This window comes from Heptranchias perlo, unplaced genomic scaffold (genome assembly GCF_035084215.1).
Source record: "Heptranchias perlo isolate sHepPer1 unplaced genomic scaffold, sHepPer1.hap1 HAP1_SCAFFOLD_544, whole genome shotgun sequence".
NCBI lineage: Eukaryota > Metazoa > Chordata > Chondrichthyes > Hexanchiformes > Hexanchidae > Heptranchias > Heptranchias perlo.
The window spans coordinates 112,957-134,142 of record NW_027139564.1 but is presented as its reverse complement, the minus strand read 5'-3'; the positions used below and the strand labels follow the sequence as shown (position 1 = coordinate 134,142).

General features: G+C 56.4%; 1 protein-coding gene across 1 annotated transcript in view; it reads left to right on the top strand.

The window, feature by feature from the left end:
• The first annotated feature begins 208 nt into the window (after positions 1–208).
• LOC137315386 (multiple epidermal growth factor-like domains protein 8) overlaps positions 209–21,186 on the top strand; it is a 105,544-nt gene continuing 84,566 nt past the window's right edge. The window contains exons 1-5 of the mRNA XM_067980108.1: positions 209–345; positions 595–710; positions 2,043–2,250; positions 6,387–6,558; positions 11,273–11,436. Coding sequence (XP_067836209.1) covers positions 631–710; positions 2,043–2,250; positions 6,387–6,558; positions 11,273–11,436 — 624 coding nt within the window. The 5' untranslated portion in view covers positions 209–345; positions 595–630. The remainder of the gene's footprint in view (positions 346–594; positions 711–2,042; positions 2,251–6,386; positions 6,559–11,272; positions 11,437–21,186) is intronic.

The following is a 21,186-nucleotide window of genomic DNA, read 5'->3' as shown; positions in this document are numbered from 1 at the left end:
TAAATATCCCCGGACCAGGGACTGTGGGGAGTAAATATCCCCGGGACCAGGGACTGTGGGGAGTAAATATCCCCGGGACCAGGGACTGTGGGGATTAAATATCCCCGGGTGTTGAGTTTGTTGGGGGGAGTGGGGAGTTTCGTGCCTCAGGAGGGGGGGATATTTTTGGAGTGACGGTGTGCCGATCCCCCGGTGAACTGCTGACGCTCTGTGTTGCCCCCGCCCCCCCCCCAGGCCGCGGGACTCTGCGTCTGTGCCGATGGATTTGCCGGGAGTGACTGCGGGACACCGACCCATTCCGGATCGATCATCTGGGATACGGTGACTGACAACAAGCTCTTCACGGTGAGTCCCCAGAGAGCACCCCTCTCACGTCACGTCCCCCCGTCACGCTGCTGCCCCCGGCATTCGCCACCCCCCACCCCTCCCCGTCGTTTACCCCCCCACCCCGGTCACATCACTTCTCTCCCGTCACGCCCCGCCCGTCACACCCCACCCTGTCTCCCATCCGTCACCCCTCTCCCTGTCTGTGGGGAGGGGTGGTGATGATTCAGACCCTTTCCGCGTGCGTTGACTGTAACTGTTTATTCCCAGGGCGGTGGCAGTCCCCTGTTGCGCCTTGGGCACTCGATGGTGGAAGGCCCGGCTTCAACCCTCTGGATCTTCGGTGGTTTGTCGGTCCAAGATGGGATTTTAAGCAGTGTTTACAAGTAAGTGGAACCCTTCAGTTTCTGGGGTTTCTCCAATCATGTTGTGGGGGGATAGAAATCCCGTCATTCACCGTGTCTCCTGCTCCCAGACTGGTGGCCATTTGCAGTGTGACTACTGCTCCCAGACTGGTGGCCATTTGCAGTGTGTCTGCTGGTCCCAGACTGGTGGCCATTTGCAGTGTGTCTACTGCTCCCAGACTGGCGGCCATTTGCAGTGTGTCTACTGCTCCCAGACTGGCGGCCATTTGCAGTGTGTCTACTGCTCCCAGACTGGCGGCCATTTGCAGTGTGTCTACTGCTCCCAGACTGGCGGCCATTTGCAGTGTGTCTACTGCTCCCAGACTGGCGGCCATTTGCAGTGTGTCTACTGCTCCCAGACTGGCGGCCATTTGCAGTGTGTCTACTGCTCCCAGACTGGCGGCCATTTGCAGTGTGTCTACTGCTCCCAGACTGGCGGCCATTTGCAGTGTGTCTACTGCTCCCAGACTGGCGGCCATTTGCAGTGTGTCTATTGCTCCCAGACTGGCGGCCGTTTGCAGTGGCTCAACTGCTCTCAGACTGGCGGCCATTTGCAGTGTGCCTACTCGTCCCACACTGGCGGCCATTTGCAGTGTGCCTACTGCTCCCAGACTGTCGTCCATTTGCAGTGTATCTACTGCTCCCACACTGGCGGCCATTTGCAGTGTGCCCACTGCTCCCACACTGGCGTCCATTTGCAGTGTGCCCACTGCTCCCAGACAGGCGTCCATTTGCAGTGTGACTACTGCTCCCAGACAGGCGTCCATTTGCAGTGTGCCCACTGCTCCCACACAGGCGGCCATTTGCAGTGTGCCCACTGCTCCCACACAGGCGGCCATTTGCAGTGTGTCTGCTGCTCCCACACAGGCGGCCATTTGCAGTGTGCCCACTGCTCCCACACAGGCGGCCATTTGCAGTGTGTCTGCTGCTCCCACACAGGCGGCCATTTGCAGTGTGTCTGCTGCTCCCACACAGGCGGCCATTTGCAGTGTGTCTGCTGCTCCCAGACTGGCGGCCATTTGCAGTGTGTCTGCTGCTCCCACACAGGCGGCCATTTGCAGTGTGTCTGCTGCTCCCAGACTGGCGGCCATTTGCAGTGTGTCATTTGGTAACTTAACAATTTAACCTTCAATAAATAGAGAAGAATATGCAGTTCAGAGTGCAAGGTGAGGCGGGGCTAACGGCAGCCAATGAGATGGCACAATGTTCTATTAAGTTCTTACATTAACCTATCGGAGAATAAGGGGAAGGAACTTTAAGAGAAGCTAGCGAGTACTGCAACAAGCACTAGAAGGCGTGTCCATTGTCCTCCAGGTATTGTGAGTCTGATCGACGATGGAGCCAGGTGTTAACAAGGGGGAGTCTAGACTCTTCCTCCAGTCCCAGTGCTCGTTACTTCCACGCAGCGACCTCCATCCCTTCCCAGGACACCATGTATGTGGTTGGAGGGCTCACCGACTCTGGGGTCACCAGTGACTTCTGGCTCCTCAACATGGCATCGCTGGAGTGGAGATCAGAAACGGTACGGGTTTGTTCTAATTCACAGCACCACTCGCCATTAAACGGGGAATGGGGCCAGAGACCCAATCGGAGGGGCCAGAGACCCAATCTGAGGGGCCGGAGACCCAATCAGAGGGGCCGGAGACCCAATCAGTGGGGCCAGAGACCCAATCAGTGGGGCCGGAGACCCAATCTGAGGGGCCAGAGACCCAATCAGTGGGGCCAGAGACCCAATCAGAGGGGCCGGAGACCCAATCAGTGGGGCCGGAGACCCAATCTGAGGGGCCGGAGACCCAATCAGTGGGGCCAGAGACCCAATCAGTGGGGCCAGAGACCCAATCAGTGGGGCCGGAGACCCAATCAGTGGGGCCGGAGACCCAATCAGTGGGGCCGGAGACCCAATCAGTGGGGCCCGAGACCCAATCAGTGGGGCCAGAGACCCAATCAGTGGGGCCAGAGACCCAATCAGTGGGGCCGGAGACCCAATCAGTGGGGCCGGAGACCCAATCAGTGGGGCCGGAGACCCAATCAGTGGGGCCGGAGACCCAATCAGTGGGGCCGGAGACCCAATCAGTGGGGCCGGAGACCCAATCAGTGGGGCCGGAGACCCAATCAGTGGGGCCGGAGACCCAATCAGTGGGGCCGGAGACCCAATCAGTGGGGCCGGAGACCCAATCAGTGGGGCCGGAGACCCAATCAGTGGGGCCGGAGACCCAATCAGTGGGGCCGGAGACCCAATCGGAGGGGCCGGAGACCCAATCGGAGGGGCCGGAGACCCAATCAGTGGGGCCGGAGACCCAATCGGAGGGGCCGGAGACCCAATCGGAGGGGCCGGAGACCCAATCCAGTGGGGCCGGAGACCCAATCAGTGGGGCCGGAGACCCAATCAGAGGGGCCGGAGACCCAATCAGTGGGGCCGGAGACCCAATCAGTGGGGCCGGAGACCCAATCGGAGGGGCCGGAGACCCAATCAGTGGGGCCGGAGACCCAATCGGAGGGGCCGGAGACCCAATCAGTGGGGCCGGAGACCCAATCAGAGGGGCCGGAGACCCAATCAGTGGGGCCGGAGAACCCAATCAGTGGGGCCGGAGACCCAATCGGAGGGGCCGGAGACCCAATCTGAGGGGCCGGAGACCCAATCGGAGGGGCCGGAGACCCAATCAGTGGGGCCGGAGACCCAATCGGAGGGGCCGGAGACCCAATCAGTGGGGCCGGAGACCCAATCTGAGGGCCGGAGACCCAATCGGAGGGGCCAGAGACCCAATCTGAGGGGCCGGAGACCCAATCGGAGGGGCCGGAGACCCAATCAGTGGGGCCAGAGACCCAATCAGTGGGGCCGGAGACCCAATCAGAGGGGCCGGAGACCCAATCAGTGGGGCCGGAGACCCAATCAGTGGGGCCAGAGACCCAATCAGTGGGGCCGGAGACCCAATCAGTGGGGCCGGAGACCCAATCAGTGGGGCCGGAGACCCAATCAGTGGGGTGAGCTGGGAACCTGATGCTGTATTTGTAGCCTGCCCTCACTGACGGTCCTGTCCTGTGTTACTGTCAGTAATACACAGGGACCCTGTACACTCTGTGTTACTGTCAGTAATACACAGGGACCCTGTACACCCTGTGTTACTGTCAGTAATACACAGGGACCCTGTACACCCTGTGTTACTGTCAGTAATACACAGGGACCCTGTACACTCTGTGTTACTGTCAGTAATACACAGGGACCCTGTACACCCTGTGTTACTGTCAGTAATACACAGGGAGTCTGGTTTTTCTCAATACGTTCATGGGATGTGGGCGTCGCTGGCGAGGCCGGCATTTATTGCCCATCCCGAATTGCCCTTGAGAAGGTGGTGGTGAGCCGCCTTCTTGAACCGCTGCAGTCCGTGTGGTGAAGGTTCTCCCACGGTGCTGTTCGGTGGGATATTGTCTCAGTGACAGTAAAGGACCTGTCCCAAGTCAGAATGGGCTGTGGTTTCGAGGTTATGCTATTCCCACGATATTACTGCTCTTGTCGTTTTTGGACAGAGAGATCACGGATTTGGGTGCTGCTGTCGCAGTAATCTTGGTGAGTTGCTGAAGAGCATCCTGTAGATAATAAACCCTGCAGCCTGGCATTGTTGACGGTCATGGGGAGATGGCTGGTCTTTCTCTTCTTCAAAATGGTCATTATTTGCAGCACCACCTCCCTTCACCCCTCCACTGAGTCTGATTTGTCACACTGCTGGTCCGACATCCAGTACTGGGTGAGCAAAAATTTCCTCCAACTAAATATTGGGAAGACTGAAGCCATTGTCTTTGGTCCCCGCCACAAACTCCGTTCCCGACCCACCGACTCCACCCCTCTCCCCGGCCACTGTCTGAGGCTGAACCAGACTGTTCGCAACCTCGGCGTCCTATTTGATCCTGAGATGAGCTTCTGACCCCATATCCTCTCCATCACCAAGACCGCCTACTTCCACCTCCGTAACATAGCCCGTCCCCGCCCCTGGCTCAGCTCATCTGCTGCTGAAACCCTCATCCATGTCTTTGTTACCTCCAGACTCCACTATTCCAGTGCTCTCCTGGCCGGCCTCCCATCTTCCACCCTCCATAAACTCCAGCTCATCCAAAACTCTGCTGCCCGTACCCGAACTCGCACCGAGTCCCGTTCACCCATCACCCCCTGTGCTCGCTGACCTACATTGGCTCCTGGTCCGGGAACGCCTCGATTTAAAAATTCTCATCCTTGTTTTCAAATCCCTCCATGGCCTCGCCCCTCCCTATCTCTGTAACCTCCTCCAGCCCTACAACCCTCCGAGATCTCTGCGCTCCTCCAGCTCCTTAAAACTTACCTCTTTGACCAAACTTTTTATCACCTGTCCTAATATCGCCTTTCTGACTTGGTGTCAAATTTTGTTTGATAATCGCTCCTGTGAAGCACCTTGGGATGTTTTGCGACATTAAAGGCGCTATATAAATGCAAGTTGTTGTAGGTGATGTGAATGCTACTTGCCACTTGTCAGCCCCAGCCTCGGTCTGATCCAGGTCCTCGTCTGGGCAGCTTCATTATCAGAGGGGTTCTGAATGGAGCTGAACATTGTGGAATTATCAGTGAACAGCCCACTCCTGACCTTATGATGGAGGGAAGGTCATTGATGAAGCAGCTGAAGATGGTTGGGCCGAGGACACTGCCCTGAGGAACTCCTGCAGCAATGTCCTGGGGCTGAGATGATTGGCCTCCAATAACCATCTCCCTGTGGGTCAGGATGACTCCAGCCACTGGAGGGTTTTCCCTTTGACCTGTTGTGCTCAGGCTCCTTGCTGTCACACTCGGTCAAATGCAGCTTTAATGTGGAAGACAGTCACTCTCTCTCACCTCTCCTCAGCTCGTGTCCATGTCTGGGTCAGGGCTGCGATGAGATCTGGAGCTGAGTTGTTCTGGTGTCGGTGAGCTGGTCGTCGGCGAGTCGGTGGTCGCTGGTCGGTGGTCGGCGGTTAGTGAGCCGGTGGTCGGCGGTTGGCGAGTTGGTGGTCGGCGGTTAGCGAGCCGGTGGTCGGCGAGTTGGTGGTCGGCGAGTTGGTGGTCGGCGAGTTGGTGGTCGGCGAGTTGGTGGTCAGCGGTTAGCGAGTTGGTGGTCGGTGAGTCGGTGGTCGGCGGTTAGCGAGTCGGTGGTCGGCGAGTCGGTGGTCGGCGAGTCGGTGGTCGGCGAGTCGGTGGTCGGCGAGTCGGTGGTCGGCGAGTCGGTGGTCGGCGAGTCGGTGGTCGGCGAGTCGGTGGTCGGTAGTCGGCTGGTGGTCGGTAGTCGGCGGTCGGTAGTCGGCGAGTCGGCGGTCGGTAGTCGGCGGTCGGTAGTCGGCGAGCTGGTGGTCGGTAGTCGGCGGTCGGTAGTCGGCGAGCTGGTGGTCGGTAGTCGGCGGTCGGTAGTCGGCGAGCTGGTGGTCGGTAGTCGGCGGTCGGTAGTCGGCGAGCTGGTGTAGTTTGACAGCTCCTCCCATCACTTTATGATGATTGGGAAGAGACTGACAGACCGGGAGTTGGCAGATTAGATTCTTGTGGATCTATCGGATTCTATCAGGGCCTGTGCTGTGTCGGTAACTGGACCGGGAGCCCCGGTATCAGTGATGAAGGTTTGCTGGAGGATTCCCAGTGTCCTCATCTTCCTCTTTTCCTTGCTGCAGTGGGACGTTCTGCCCCGTGTTGCTGGTCACACTCTGACCCATCGCCGGAACTCGACCCTGCTCCTGGTGGGAGGCTATTCCCCGGAGAACGGCTTCAATAACAAACTTCTGGAGTACAGTGTGGACTCGGGAACATGGAGCGTCAGTCGGCACACAGGGAGTGCACCCACAGGTCGGGTCAGGAGAGAGAGGGGGCCCCGAACCCCCCGAGCCCCCCACACACCGAATCCCCGAGCCCCCCACACACCGAACCCCCCGAGCCCCCCACACACCGAATCCCCGAGCCCCCCACACACCGAACCCCCCGAGCCCCCCACACACCGAACCCCCCGAACCCCCCGCACACCGAACCCCCCGAGCCCCCCACACACCGAACCCCCCGCACACCGAACCCCCCGAGCCCCCCACACACCGAACCCCCCGCACACCGAGCCCCCCGCACACCGAACCCCCCGAGCCCCCCACACACCGAACCCCCCGAGCCCCCCACACACCGAACCCCCCGAGCCCCCCGCACACCGAACCCCCCGAGCCCCCCACACACCGAACCCCCCGCACACCGAACCCCCCGAGCCCCCCGAGCCCCCCACACACCGAACCCCCCGAGCCCCCCACACACCGAGCCCCCCGCACACCGAACCCCCCGAGCCCCCCGCACACCGAACCCCCCGAGCCCCCCGCACACCGAACCCCCCGAGCCCCCCGCACACCGAACCCCCCGAGCCCCCCGCACACCGAACCCCCCGAGCCCCCCGCACACCGAACCCCCCGAGCCCCCCGCACACCGAACCCCCCGAGCCCCCCGCACACCGAGCCCCCCGCACACCGAACCCCCCGAGCCCCCCGAGCCCCCCGCACACCGAGCCCCCCGAGCCCCCCACACACCGAACCCCCCGAGCCCCCCGCACACCGAACCCCCCGAGCCCCCCGCACACCGAACCCCCCGAGCCCCCCGCACACCGAACCCCCCGAGCCCCCCGAGCCCCCCGCACACCGAGCCCCCCGAGCCCCCCGCACACCGAACCCCCCGAGCCCCCCGCACACCGAGCCCCCCGAGCCCCCCGCACACCGAGCCCCCCGAGCCCCCCGCACACCGAGCCCCCCGAGCCCCCCGCACACCGAACCCCCCGAGCCCCCCGCACACCGAGCCCCCCGAGCCCCCCGCACACCGAGCCCCCCGCACACCGAACCCCCCGAGCCCCCCGCACACCGAACCCCCCGAGCCCCCCACACACCGAACCCCCCGAGCCCCCCACACACCGAACCCCCCGAGCCCCCCGCACACCGAACCCCCCGAGCCCCCCACACACCGAACCCCCCGAGCCCCCCGCACACCGAACCCCCCGAGCCCCCCACACACCGAACCCCCCGAGCCCCCCGCACACCGAACCCCCGAGCCCCCCACACACCGAACCCCCCGAGCCCCCCGCACACCGAACCCCCCGAGCCCCCGCACACCGAACCCCCCGAGCCCCCCGCACACCGAACCCCCCCGAGCCCCCCACACACCGAACCCCCCGAGCCCCCCACACACCGAACCCCCCGAGCCCCCCACACACCGAACCCCCCGAGCCCCCGCACACCGAACCCCCCGAGCCCCCCGCACACCGAACCCCCCGAGCCCCCCACACACCGAACCCCCGCACACCGAGCCCCCCACACACCGAGCCCCCGAGCCCCCCGCACACCGAACCCCCCGAGCCCCCCGCACACCGAACCCCCCGAGCCCCCCCGCACACCGAGCCCCCCGCACACCGAGCCCCCCGCACACCGAGCCCCCCGCACACCGAACCCCCCGAGCCCCCCACACACCGAACCCCCCGCACACCGAGCCCCCCGCACACCGAGCCCCCCGCACACCGAACCCCCCGAGCCCCCCGCACACCGAGCCCCCCGCACACCGAACCCACCGAGCCCCCCGCACACCGAACCCCCCGCACGCCGAGCCCCCCGCACACCGAGCCCCCCGCACACCGAACCCCCCCGCACACCGAGCCCCCCGCACACCGAGCCCCCCGAGCCCCCCGCACACCGAGCCCCCCGCACACCGAGCCCCCCGCACACCGAGCCCCCCGCACACCGAACCCCCCGCACACCGAACCCCCCGCACACCGAACCCCCGCACACCGAGCCCCCCGCACACCGAGCCCCCCGCACACCGAACCCCCCGCACACCGAGCCCCCGCACACCGAACCCCCCGCACACCGAGCCCCCCGCACACCGAACCCCCCGCACACCGAGCCCCCCGCACACCGAACCCCCCGCACACCGAGCCCCCCGCACACCGAGCCCCCCGCACACCGAGCCCCCCGCACACCGAGCCCCCCGCACACCGAACCCCCCGCACACCGAGCCCCCCGCACACCGAGCCCCCCGCACACCGAGCCCCCCGCACACCGAGCCCCCCGCACACCGAGCCCCCCGCACACCGAGCCCCCCGCACACCGAGCCCCCCGCACACCGAGCCCCCGCACACCGAGCCCCCCGCACACCGAGCCCCCCGCACACCGAACCCCCCGCACACCGAGCCCCCCGCACACCGAGCCCCCCGCACACCGAGCCCCCCGCACACCGAGCCCCCCGCACACCGAGCCCCCCGCACACCGAGCCCCCCGCACACCGAGCCCCCCCGCACACCGAGCCCCCCGCACACCGAGCCCCCGCACACCGAGCCCCCCGCACACCGAGCCCCCCGCACACCGAGCCCCCCGCACACCGAGCCCCCCGCACACCGAGCCCCCCGCACACCGAGCCCCCCACCCGCACACCGAGCCCCCCGCACACCGAACCCCCCGAGCCCCCGCACACCGAGCCCCCCGCACACCGAGCCCCCCGCACACCGAGCCCCCCGCACACCGAGCCCCCCGCACACCGAGCCCCCCGCACACCGAGCCCCCCGCACACCGAACCCCCCGCACACCGAGCCCCCCGAACACCGAACCCCCCGAGCCCCCCGCACACCGAGCCCCCCGCACACCGAGCCCCCCGCACACCGAGCCCCCCGCACACCGAGCCCCCCGCACACCGAGCCCCCCGCACACCGAGCCCCCCGCACACCGAGCCCCCCGCACACCGAGCCCCCCGCACACCGAGCCCCCCGCACACCGAGCCCCCGCACACCGAGCCCCCCGCACACCGAGCCCCCGCACACCGAGCCCCCCGCACACCGAGCCCCCCGCACACCGAGCCCCCCGCACACCGAGCCCCCCGCACACCGAGCCCCCCGCACACCGAGCCCCCCGCACACCGAGCCCCCCGCACACCGAGCCCCCCGCACACCGAGCCCCCCGCACACCGAGCCCCCCGCACACCGAGCCCCCCGCACACCGAGCCCCCCGCACACCGAGCCCCCCGCACACCGAGCCCCCCGCACACCGAGCCCCCCCGCACACCGAACCCCCCCGCACACCGAACCCCCCCGCACACCGAACCCCCCCGAACACCGAACCCCCCGCACACCGAGCCCCCCGCACACCGAGCCCCCCGCACACCGAACCCCCCCGCACACCGAGCCCCCCCGCACACCGAGCCCCCCGAACACCGAACCCCCCGCACATCGAACCCCCCGCACACCGAGCCCCCCGCACACCGAGCCCCCCGAACACCGAACCCCCCCGCACACCGAGCCCCCCGCACACCGAGCCCCCCGCACACCGAGCCCCCCGAACACCGAACCCCCCCGAGCCCCCCGCACACCGAGCCCCCGAACACCGAACCCCCCCGAACCCCCCACACACCGAGCCCCCCGCACACCGAGCCCCCCGCACACCGAGCCCCCCGCACACCGAGCCCCCCGAACACCGAACCCCCCCGAGCCCCCCGCACACCGAGCCCCCGAACACCGAACCCCCCCGAGCCCCCCGCACACCGAGCCCCCCGCACACCGAGCCCCCCGCACACCGAGCCCCCCGCACACCGAGCCCCCCGCACACCGAGCCCCCCGCACACCGAGCCCCCCGCACACCGAGCCCCCCGCACACCGAGCCCCCCGCACACCGAGCCCCCCGCACACCGAAACCCCCAAACCCCCCACACAGTCCCGCCCCCACACGCCGAACCCCCAAAACCTCAGAACGAGCCCCACTCACTCAGCGAACCCTCGAACCGCCCACGCACTGAAGCCCCGAACCGCAGTGAACCCCACACCCTCCAAACTCTGCACCCCCCAGACCCCACACACACTAAACCCCCCACACGCCAAACCCCCGAAACCCTCCGCACAACAAACCCCACAGGCCGAGCCCCGAAACCCCCGCACAACAAACCCCACACGCCGAGCCCCTGAACCCTCCGCACAACGAACCCCACAGTCCGAACCCCGCAACCTCCGCACAACGAACCCCACAGGCCGAGCCCCCGAAACCTCCGCACAACGAACCCCACGGGCCGAGCCCCCGAAACTTCCGCACAACGAACCCCACAGGCCGAGCCCCCAAAACCCTCCGCACAACGAACCCCGCAGGCCGAGCCCCCGAAACCCTCCGCACAATGAACCCCACAGGCCGAGCCCCCGAAACCCTCCGCACAACGAACCCCACGGGCCGAGCCCCCGAAACGTCCGCACAACGAACCCCACAGGCCGAACCCCGAAACCTCCGCACAACGAACCCCACACGCCGAGCCCCCGAAACGTCCGCACAACGAACCCCACACGCCAAACCCCTGAACCCCCACGCACCGAACCCCAGGACCCCCACTCGTGAAACCCGGCACAAGCCGAACCACCACACCCCAGGCCCCTCACACGACGAACCCCCGTACACCCCACACACCGAGCCACCGCAGACCCCGAACCCCAGCCGAAGGTGGTCAGGGCATGCAGCATGGATTGGACAGGGTGTTGGGTCATTTTCTCGATGTTGATCAAGCCATTTCTTGCCCACAGGTTTATACGGCCACTCAGCAGTCTATCACCAGCCCACTGATGCTCTCTACGTGTTCGGTGGATACCGATTTTACCTGGAAACTGTTTCTGCTTCATGCGAACTGTACAGTTTATACCACCCCAACCTGACCTGGAGCCTCCTTGCACCGTCACACGGCACAAAGGTACGGAGCAAAGGGTTTCGATCCATTTCCGGGCGCGGGAGGACGTGTGGAGAATAGGATTCCATTCCTGAGGGGGACGTGTGGAGAATAGAATTCCATTACTGAGGGACACGTGTGGAGAATAGAATTCCATTACTGAGGGGACGTGTGGAGAATAGAATTCCATTACTGAGGGGACGTGTGGAGAATAGAATTCCATTCCTGAGGGACAAGTGTGGAGAATAGAATTCCATTACTGAGGGGGACGTGTGGAGAATAAAATTCCATTACTGAGGGACACGTGTGGAGAATAGTATTCCATTCCTGAGGGACAAGTGTGGAGAATAGAATTCCATTACTGAGGGGGACGTGTGGAGAATAGAATTCCATTACTGAGGGGACGTGTGGAGAATAGAATTCCATTACTGAGGGGGACGTGTGGAGAATAGAATTCCATTACTGAGGGGGACGTGTGGAGAATAGAATTCCATTACTGAGGGACACGTGTGGAGAATAGAATTCCATTACTGAGGGGGACGTGTGGAGAATAGAATTCCATTACTGAGGGGGACGTGTGGAGAATAGAATTCCATTCCTGAGGGACACGTGTGGAGAATAGAATTCCATTACTGAGGGGGACGTGTGGAGAATAGAATTCCATTACTGAGGGGGACGTGTGGAGAATAGAATTCCATTACTGAGGGACACGTGTGGAGAATAGAATTCCATTCCTGAGGGACACGTGTGGAGAATAGAATTCCATTCCTGAGGGGACGTGTGGAGAATAGAATTCCATTACTGAGGGGACGTGTGGAGAATAGAATTCCATTACTGAGGGACATGTGTGGAGAATAGAATTCCATTACTGAGGGACACGTGTGGAGAATAGAATTCCATTACTGAGGGACACGTGTGGAGAATAGAATTCCATTCCTGAGGGACACGTGTGGAGAATAGAATTCCATTACTGAGGGGGACGTGTGGAGAATAGAATTCCATTACTGAGGGACACGTGTGGAGAATAGAATTCCATTACTGAGGGACACGTGTGGAGAATAGAATTCCATTACTGAGGGGGACGTGTGGAGAATAGAATTCCATTACTGAGGGACACGTGTGGAGAATAGAATTCCATTCCTGAGGGACACGTGTGGAGAATAGAATTCCATTCCTGAGGGGACGTGTGGAGAATAGAATTCCATTACTGAGGGGACGTGTGGAGAATAGAATTCCATTACTGAGGGACACGTGTGGAGAATAGAATTCCATTACTGAGGGGGACGTGTGGAGAATAGAATTCCATTCCTGAGGGACACGTGTGGAGAATAGAATTCCATTACTGAGGGGACGTGTGGAGAATAGAATTCCATTACTGAGGGACACGTGTGGAGAATAGAATTCCATTCCTGAGGGACACGTGTGGAGAATAGAATTCCATTACTGAGGGGACGTGTGGAGAATAGAATTCCATTACTGAGGGACACGTGTGGAGAATAGAATTCCATTCCTGAGGGACACGTGTGGAGAATAGAATTCCATTCCTGAGGGGACGTGTGGAGAATAGAATTCCATTACTGAGGGGACGTGTGGAGAATAGAATTCCATTACTGAGGGACACGTGTGGAGAATAGAATTCCATTCCTGAGGGACACGTGTGGAGAATAGAATTCCATTACTGAGGGGACGTGTGGAGAATAGAATTCCATTGCTGAGGGACACGTGTGGAGAATAGAATTCCATTCCTGAGGGGACGTGTGGAGAATAGAATTCCATTACTGAGGGGACGTGTGGAGAATAGAATTCCATTACTGAGGGACACGTGTGTAGAATAGAATTCCATTACTGAGGGACACGTGTGGAGAATAGAATTCCATTACTGAGGGACACGTGTGGAGAATAGAATTCCATTACTGAGGGGACGTGTGGAGAATAGAATTCCATTACTGAGGGACACGTGTGGAGAATAGAATTCCATTCCTGAGGGACACGTGTGGAGAATAGAATTCCATTCCTGAGGGACACGTGTGGAGAATAGAATTCCATTCCTGAGGGGACGTGTGGAGAATAGAATTCCATTACTGAGGGACACGTGTGGAGAATAGAATTCCATTACTGAGGGGGACGTGTGGAGAATAGAATTCCATTACTGAGGGGACGTGTGGAGAATAGAATTCCATTACTGAGGGACACGTGTGGAGAATAGAATTCCATTACTGAGGACACGTGTGGAGAATAGAATTCCATTACTGAGGGACACGTGTGGAGAATAGAATTCCATTACTGAGGGACACGTGTGGAGAATAGAATTCCATTACTGAGGGACACGTGTGGAGAATAGAATTCCATTCCTGAGGGACACGTGTGGAGAATAGAATTCCATTACTGAGGGGGACGTGTGGAGAATAGAATTCCATTACTGAGGGACACGTGTGGAGAATAGAATTCCATTACTGAGGGGGACGTGTGGAGAATAGAATTCCATTACTGAGGGACACGTGTGGAGAATAGAATTCCATTACTGAGGGGGACGTGTGGAGAATAGAATTCCATTACTGAGGGGGACGTGTGGAGAATAGAATTCCATTACTGAGAGACACGTGTGGAGAATAGAATTCCATTCCTGAGGGACACGTGTGGAGAATAGAATTCCATTACTGAGGGGACGTGTGGAGAATAGAATTCCATTACTGAGAGACACGTGTGGAGAAGAGAATTCCATTACTGAGGGACACGTGTGGAGAATAGAATTCCATTACTGAGGGGACGTGTGGAGAATAGAATTCCATTACTGAGGGACACGTGTGGAGAATAGAATTCCATTACTGAGGGACACGTGTGGAGAATAGAATTCCATTACTGAGGGACACGTGTGGAGAATAGAATTCCATTCCTGAGGGACACGTGTGGAGAATAGAATTCCATTACTGAGGGACACGTGTGGAGAATAGAATTCCATTACTGAGGGGACGTGTGGAGAATAGAATTCCATTACTGAGGGGACGTGTGGAGAATAGAATTCCATTACTGAGGGGACGTGTGGAGAATAGAATTCCATTACTGAGGGGGACGTGTGGAGAATAGAATTCCATGACTGAGGGGACGTGTGGAGAATAGAATTCCATTACTGAGGGGACGTGTGGAGAATAGAATTCCATTACTGAGGGGGACGTGTGGAGAATAGAATTCCATTACTGAGGGACACGTGTGGAGAATAGAATTCCATTACTGAGGGGACGTGTGGAGAATAGAATTCCATTACTGAGGGACACGTGTGGAGAATAGAATTCCATTACTGAGGGGGACGTGTGGAGAATAGAATTCCATTACTGAGGGACACGTGTGGAGAATAGAATTCCATTACTGAGGGGACGTGTGGAGAATAGAATTCCATTACTGAGGGGGACGTGTGGAGAATAGAATTCCATTACTGAGGGGACGTGTGGAGAATAGAATTCCATTACTGAGGGGACGTGTGGAGAATAGAATTCCATTACTGAGAGACACGTGTGGAGAATAGAATTCCATTACTGAGGGACACGTGTGGGGAATAGAATTCCATTCCTGAGGGACACGTGTGGAGAATAGAATTCCATTACTGAGGGACACGTGTGGAGAATAGAATTCCATTACTGAGGGGACGTGTGGAGAATAGAATTCCATTACTGAGGGACACGTGTGGAGAATAGAATTCCATTACTGAGGGACACGTGTGGAGAATAGAATTCCATTACTGAGGGGACGTGTGGAGAATAGAATTCCATTACTGAGGGACACGTGTGGAGAATAGAATTCCATTACTGAGGGACACGTGTGGAGAATAGAATTCCATTACTGAGGGGACGTGTGGAGAATAGAATTCCATTACTGAGGGACACGTGTGGAGAATAGAATTCCATTACTGAGGGGACGTGTGGAGAATAGAATTCCATTACTGAGGGACACGTGTGGAGAATAGAATTCCATTCCTGAGGGACACGTGTGGAGAATAGAATTCCATTACTGAGGGACACGTGTGGAGAATAGAATTCCATTACTGAGGGACATGTGTGGAGAATAGAATTCCATTACTGAGAGACACGTGTGGAGAATAGAATTCCATTACTGAGGGACACGTGTGGGGAATAGAATTCCATTCCTGAGGGACACGTGTGGAGAATAGAATTCCATTACTGAGGGACACGTGTGGAGAATAGAATTCCATTACTGAGGGGACGTGTGGAGAATAGAATTCCATTACTGAGGGACACGTGTGGAGAATAGAATTCCATTACTGAGGGACACGTGTGGGGAATAGAATTCCATTCCTGAGGGACACGTGTGGAGAATAGAATTCCATTACTGAGGGGGACGTGTGGAGAATAGAATTCCATTACTGAGAGACACGTGTGGAGAATAGAATTCCATTACTGAGGGACACGTGTGGGGAATAGAATTCCATTCCTGAGGGACACGTGTGGAGAATAGAATTCCATTACTGAGGGACACGTGTGGAGAATAGAATTCCATTACTGAGGGGACGTGTGGAGAATAGAATTCCATTACTGAGGGACACGTGTGGAGAATAGAATTCCATTACTGAGGGACACGTGTGGAGAATAGAATTCCATTACTGAGGGGACGTGTGGAGAATAGAATTCCATTACTGAGGGACACGTGTGGAGAATAGAATTCCATTACTGAGGGGACGTGTGGAGAATAGAATTCCATTACTGAGGGACACGTGTGGAGAATAGAATTCCATTACTGAGGGGACGTGTGGAGAATAGAATTCCATTACTGAGGGACACGTGTGGAGAATAGAATTCCATTCCTGAGGGACACGTGTGGAGAATAGAATTCCATTACTGAGGGACACGTGTGGAGAATAGAATTCCATTACTGAGGGACACGTGTGGAGAACAGAATTCCATAACTGAGGGACACGTGTGGAGAATAGAATTCCATTACTGAGGGACACGTGTGGAGAATAGAATTCCATTACTGAGGGGACGTGTGGAGAATAGAATTCCATTACTGAGGGGGACGTGTGGAGAATAGAATTCCATTACTGAGGGACACGTGTGGAGAATAGAATTCCATTACTGAGGGGACGTGTGGAGAATAGAATTCCATTACTGAGGGGGACGTGTGGAGAATAGAATTCCATTACTGAGGGACACGTGTGGAGAATAGAATTCCATTACTGAGGGGACGTGTGGAGAATAGAATTCCATAACTGAGGGGGACGTGTGGAGAATAGAATTCCATTACTGAGGGACACGTGTGGAGAATAGAATTCCATTACTGAGGGACACGTGTGGAGAATAGAATTCCATCACTGAGGGACACGTGTGGAGAATAGAATTCCATTACTGAGGGACACGTGTGGAGAATAGAATTCCATTACTGAGGGACACGTGTGGAGAATAGAATTCCATTACTGAGGGACACGTGTGGAGAATAGAATTCCATTACTGAGGGACACGTGTGGAGAATAGAATTCCATTACTGAGGGACACGTGTGGAGAATAGAATTCCATTACTGAGGGACACGTGTGGAGAATAGAATTCCATTACTGAGGGACACGTGTGGAGAATAGAATTCCATTACTGAGGGGACGTGTGGAGAATAGAATTCCATAATGAGGGGACGTGTGGAGAATAGAATTCCATTACTGAGGGGACGTGTGGAGAATAGAATTCCATTACTGAGGGACACGTGTGGAGAATAGAATTCCATTACTGAGGGACACGTGTGGAGAATAGAATTCCATTACTGAGGGGACGTGTGGAGAATAGAATTCCATTACTGAGGGGGACGTGTGGAGAATAGAATTCCATTACTGAGGGACACGTGTGGAGAATAGAATTCCATTACTGAGGGACACGTGTGGAGAATAGAATTCCATTACTGAGGGACACGTGTGGAGAATAGAATTCCATTACTGAGGGGGACGTGTGGAGAATAGAATTCCATTACTGAGGGGGACGTGTGGAGAATAGAATTCCATTACTGAGGGACACGTGTGGAGAATAGAATTCCATTACTGAGGGACACGTGTGGAGAATAGAATTCCATTACTGAGGGGGACGTGTGGAGAATAGAATTCCATTACTGAGGGGGACGTGTGGAGAATAGAATTCCATTACTGAGGGGACGTGTGGAGAATAGAATTCCATTCCTGAGGGACACGTGTGGAGAATAGAATTCCATTACTGAGGGACACATGTGGAGAATAGAATTCCATTATTGAGGGACACGTGTGGAGAATAGAATTCCATTACTGAGGGACACATGTGGAGAATAGAATTCCATTACTGAGGGACACGTGTGGAGAATAGAATTCCATTACTGAGGGACACGTGTGGAGAATAGAATTCCATTACTGAGGGACAAGTGTGGAGAATAGAATTCCATTACTGAGGGACACGTGTGGAGAATAGAATTCCATTACTGAGGGACACGTGTGGAGAATAGAATTCCATTACTGAGGGGACGTGTGGAGAATAGAATTCCATTACTGAGGGGACGTGTGGAGAATAGAATTCCATTACTGAGGGGACGTGTGGAGAATAGAATTCCATTACTGAGGGGACGTGTGGAGAATAGAATTCCATTACTGAGGGACACGTGTGGAGAATAGAATTCCATTACTGAGGGGACGTGTGGAGAATAGAATTCCATTACTGAGGGACACGTGTGGAGAATAGAATTCCATTACTGAGGGGACGTGTGGAGAATAGAATTCCATTACTGAGAGACACGTGTGGAGAATAGAATTCCATTACTGAGGGGACGTGTGGAGAATAGAATTCCATTACTGAGGGGGACGTGTGGAGAATAGAATTCCATTACTGAGGGGGACGTGTGGAGAATAGAATTCCATTACTGAGGGACACGTGTGGAGAATAGAATTCCATTACTGAGGGACACGTGTGGAGAATAGAATTCCATTACTGAGGGGGACGTGTGGAGAATAGAATTCCATTACTGAGGGACACGTGTGGAGAATAGAATTCCATTACTGAGGGGACGTGTGGAGAATAGAATTCCATTACTGAGGGGACGTGTGGAGAATAGAATTCCATTACTGAGAGACACGTGTGGAGAATAGAATTCCATTACTGAGGGGACGTGTGGAGAATAGAATTCCATTACTGAGGGGGACGTGTGGAGAATAGAATTCCATTACTGAGGGGGACGTGTGGAGAATAGAATTCCATTACTGAGGGACACGTGTGGAGAATAGAATTCCATTACTGAGGGACACGTGTGGAGAATAGAATTCCATTACTGAGGGACACGTGTGGAGAATAGAATTCCATTACTGAGGGGGACGTGTGGAGAATAGAATTCCATTACTGAGGGGGACGTGTGGAGAATAGAATTCCATTACTGAGGGACACGTGTGGAGAATAGAATTCCATTACTGAGGGACACGTGTGGAGAATAGAATTCCATTACTGAGGGGGACGTGTGGAGAATAGAATTCCATTACTGAGGGGGACGTGTGGAGAATAGAATTCCATTACTGAGGGGACGTGTGGAGAATAGAATTCCATTCCTGAGGGACACGTGTGGAGAATAGAATTCCATTACTGAGGGACACATGTGGAGAATAGAATTCCATTACTGAGGGACACGTGTGGAGAATAGAATTCCATTACTGAGGGACACATGTGGAGAATAGAATTCCATTACTGAGGGACACGTGTGGAGAATAGAATTCCATTACTGAGGGACACGTGTGGAGAATAGAATTCCATTACTGAGGGACAAGTGTGGAGAATAGAATTCCATTACTGAGGGACACGTGTGGAGAATAGAATTCCATTACTGAGGGACACGTGTGGAGAATAGAATTCCATTACTGAGGGACACGTGTGGAGAATAGAATTCCATTACTGAGGGACACGTGTGGAGAATAGAATTCCATTACTGAGGGGACGTGTGGAGAATAGAATTCCATTACTGAGGGGACGTGTGGAGAATAGAATTCCATTACTGAGGGACACGTGTGGAGAATAGAATTCCATTACTGAGGGGGACGTGTGGAGAATAGAATTCCATTACTGAGGGACACGTGTGGAGAATAGAATTCCATTACTGAGGGACACGTGTGGAGAATAGAATTCCATTACTGAGGGGACGTGTGGAGAATAGAATTCCATTACTGAGGGACACGTGTGGAGAATAGAATTCCATTACTGAGGGGGACGTGTGGAGAATAGAATTCCATTACTGAGGGACACGTGTGGAGAATAGAATTCCATTACTGAGGGGACGTGTGGAGAATAGAATTCCATTACTGAGGGGGACGTGTGGAGAATAGAATTCCATTACTGAGGGGGACGTGTGGAGAATAGAATTCCATTACTGAGGGGACGTGTGGAGAATAGAATTCCATTACTGAGGGACACGTGTGGAGAATAGAATTCCATTACTGAGGGGACGTGTGGAGAATAGAATTCCATTACTGAGGGACACGTGTGGAGAATAGAATTCCATTACTGAGGGACACGTGTGGAGAATAGAATTCCATTACTGAGGGGGACGTGTGGAGAATAGAATTCCATTACTGAGGGGACGTGTGGAGAATAGAATTCCATTACTGAGGGACACGTGTGGAGAATAGAATTCCATTGCTGAGGGACACGTGTGGAGAATAGAATTCCATTACTGAGGGGACGTGTGGAGAATAGAATTCCATTACTGAGGGACACGTGTGGAGAATAGAATTCCATTACTGAGGGACACGTGTTGAGAATAGAATTCCATTACTGAGGGACACGTGTGGAGAATAGAATTCCATTACTGAGGGGACGTGTGGAGAATAGAATTCCATTACTGAGGGACACGTGTGGAGAACAGAATTCCATAACTGAGGGACACGTGTGGAGAATAGAATTCCATTACTGAGGGGGACGTGTGGAGAATAGAATTCCATTACTGAGGGACACGTGTGGAGAATAGAATTCCATTACTGAGGGACACGTGTGGAGAATAGAATTCCATTACTGAGGGGACGTGTGGAGAATAGAATTCCATTACTGAGGGACACGTGTGTAGAATAGAATTCCATTACTGAGGGACACGTGTGTAGAATAGAATTCCATTACTGAGGGGACGTGTGGAGAATAGAATTCCATTACTGAGGGACACGTGTGTAGAATAGAATTCCATTACTGAGGGGGACGTGTGGAGAATAGAATTCCATTACTGAGGGGACGTGTGGAGAATAGAATTCCATTACTGAGGGACACGTGTGTAGAATAGAATTCCATTACTGAGGGACACGTGTGGAGAATAGAATTCCATAACTGAGGGACACGTGTGGAGAATAGAATTCCATTACTGAGGGACACGTGTGGAGAATAGAATTCCATTACTGAGGGGGACGTGTGGAGAATAGAATTCCATTACTGAGGGACACGTGTGGAGAATAGAATTCCATTACTGAGGGGACGTGTGGAGAATAGAATTCCATTACTGAGGGACACGTGTGGAGAATAGAATTCCATTACTGAGGGGACGTGTGGAGAATAGAATTCCATTACTGAGGGGGACACGTGTGGAGAATAGAATTCCATTACTGAGGGACACGTGTGGAGAATAGAATTCCATTACTGAGGGGACGTGTGGAGAATAGAATTCCATTACTGAGGGGGACACGTGTGGAGAATAGAATTCCATTACTGAGGGGGACACGTGTGGAGAATAGAATTCCATTACTGAGGGACACGTGTGGAGAATAGAATTCCATTACTGAGGGGGACACGTGTGGAGAATAG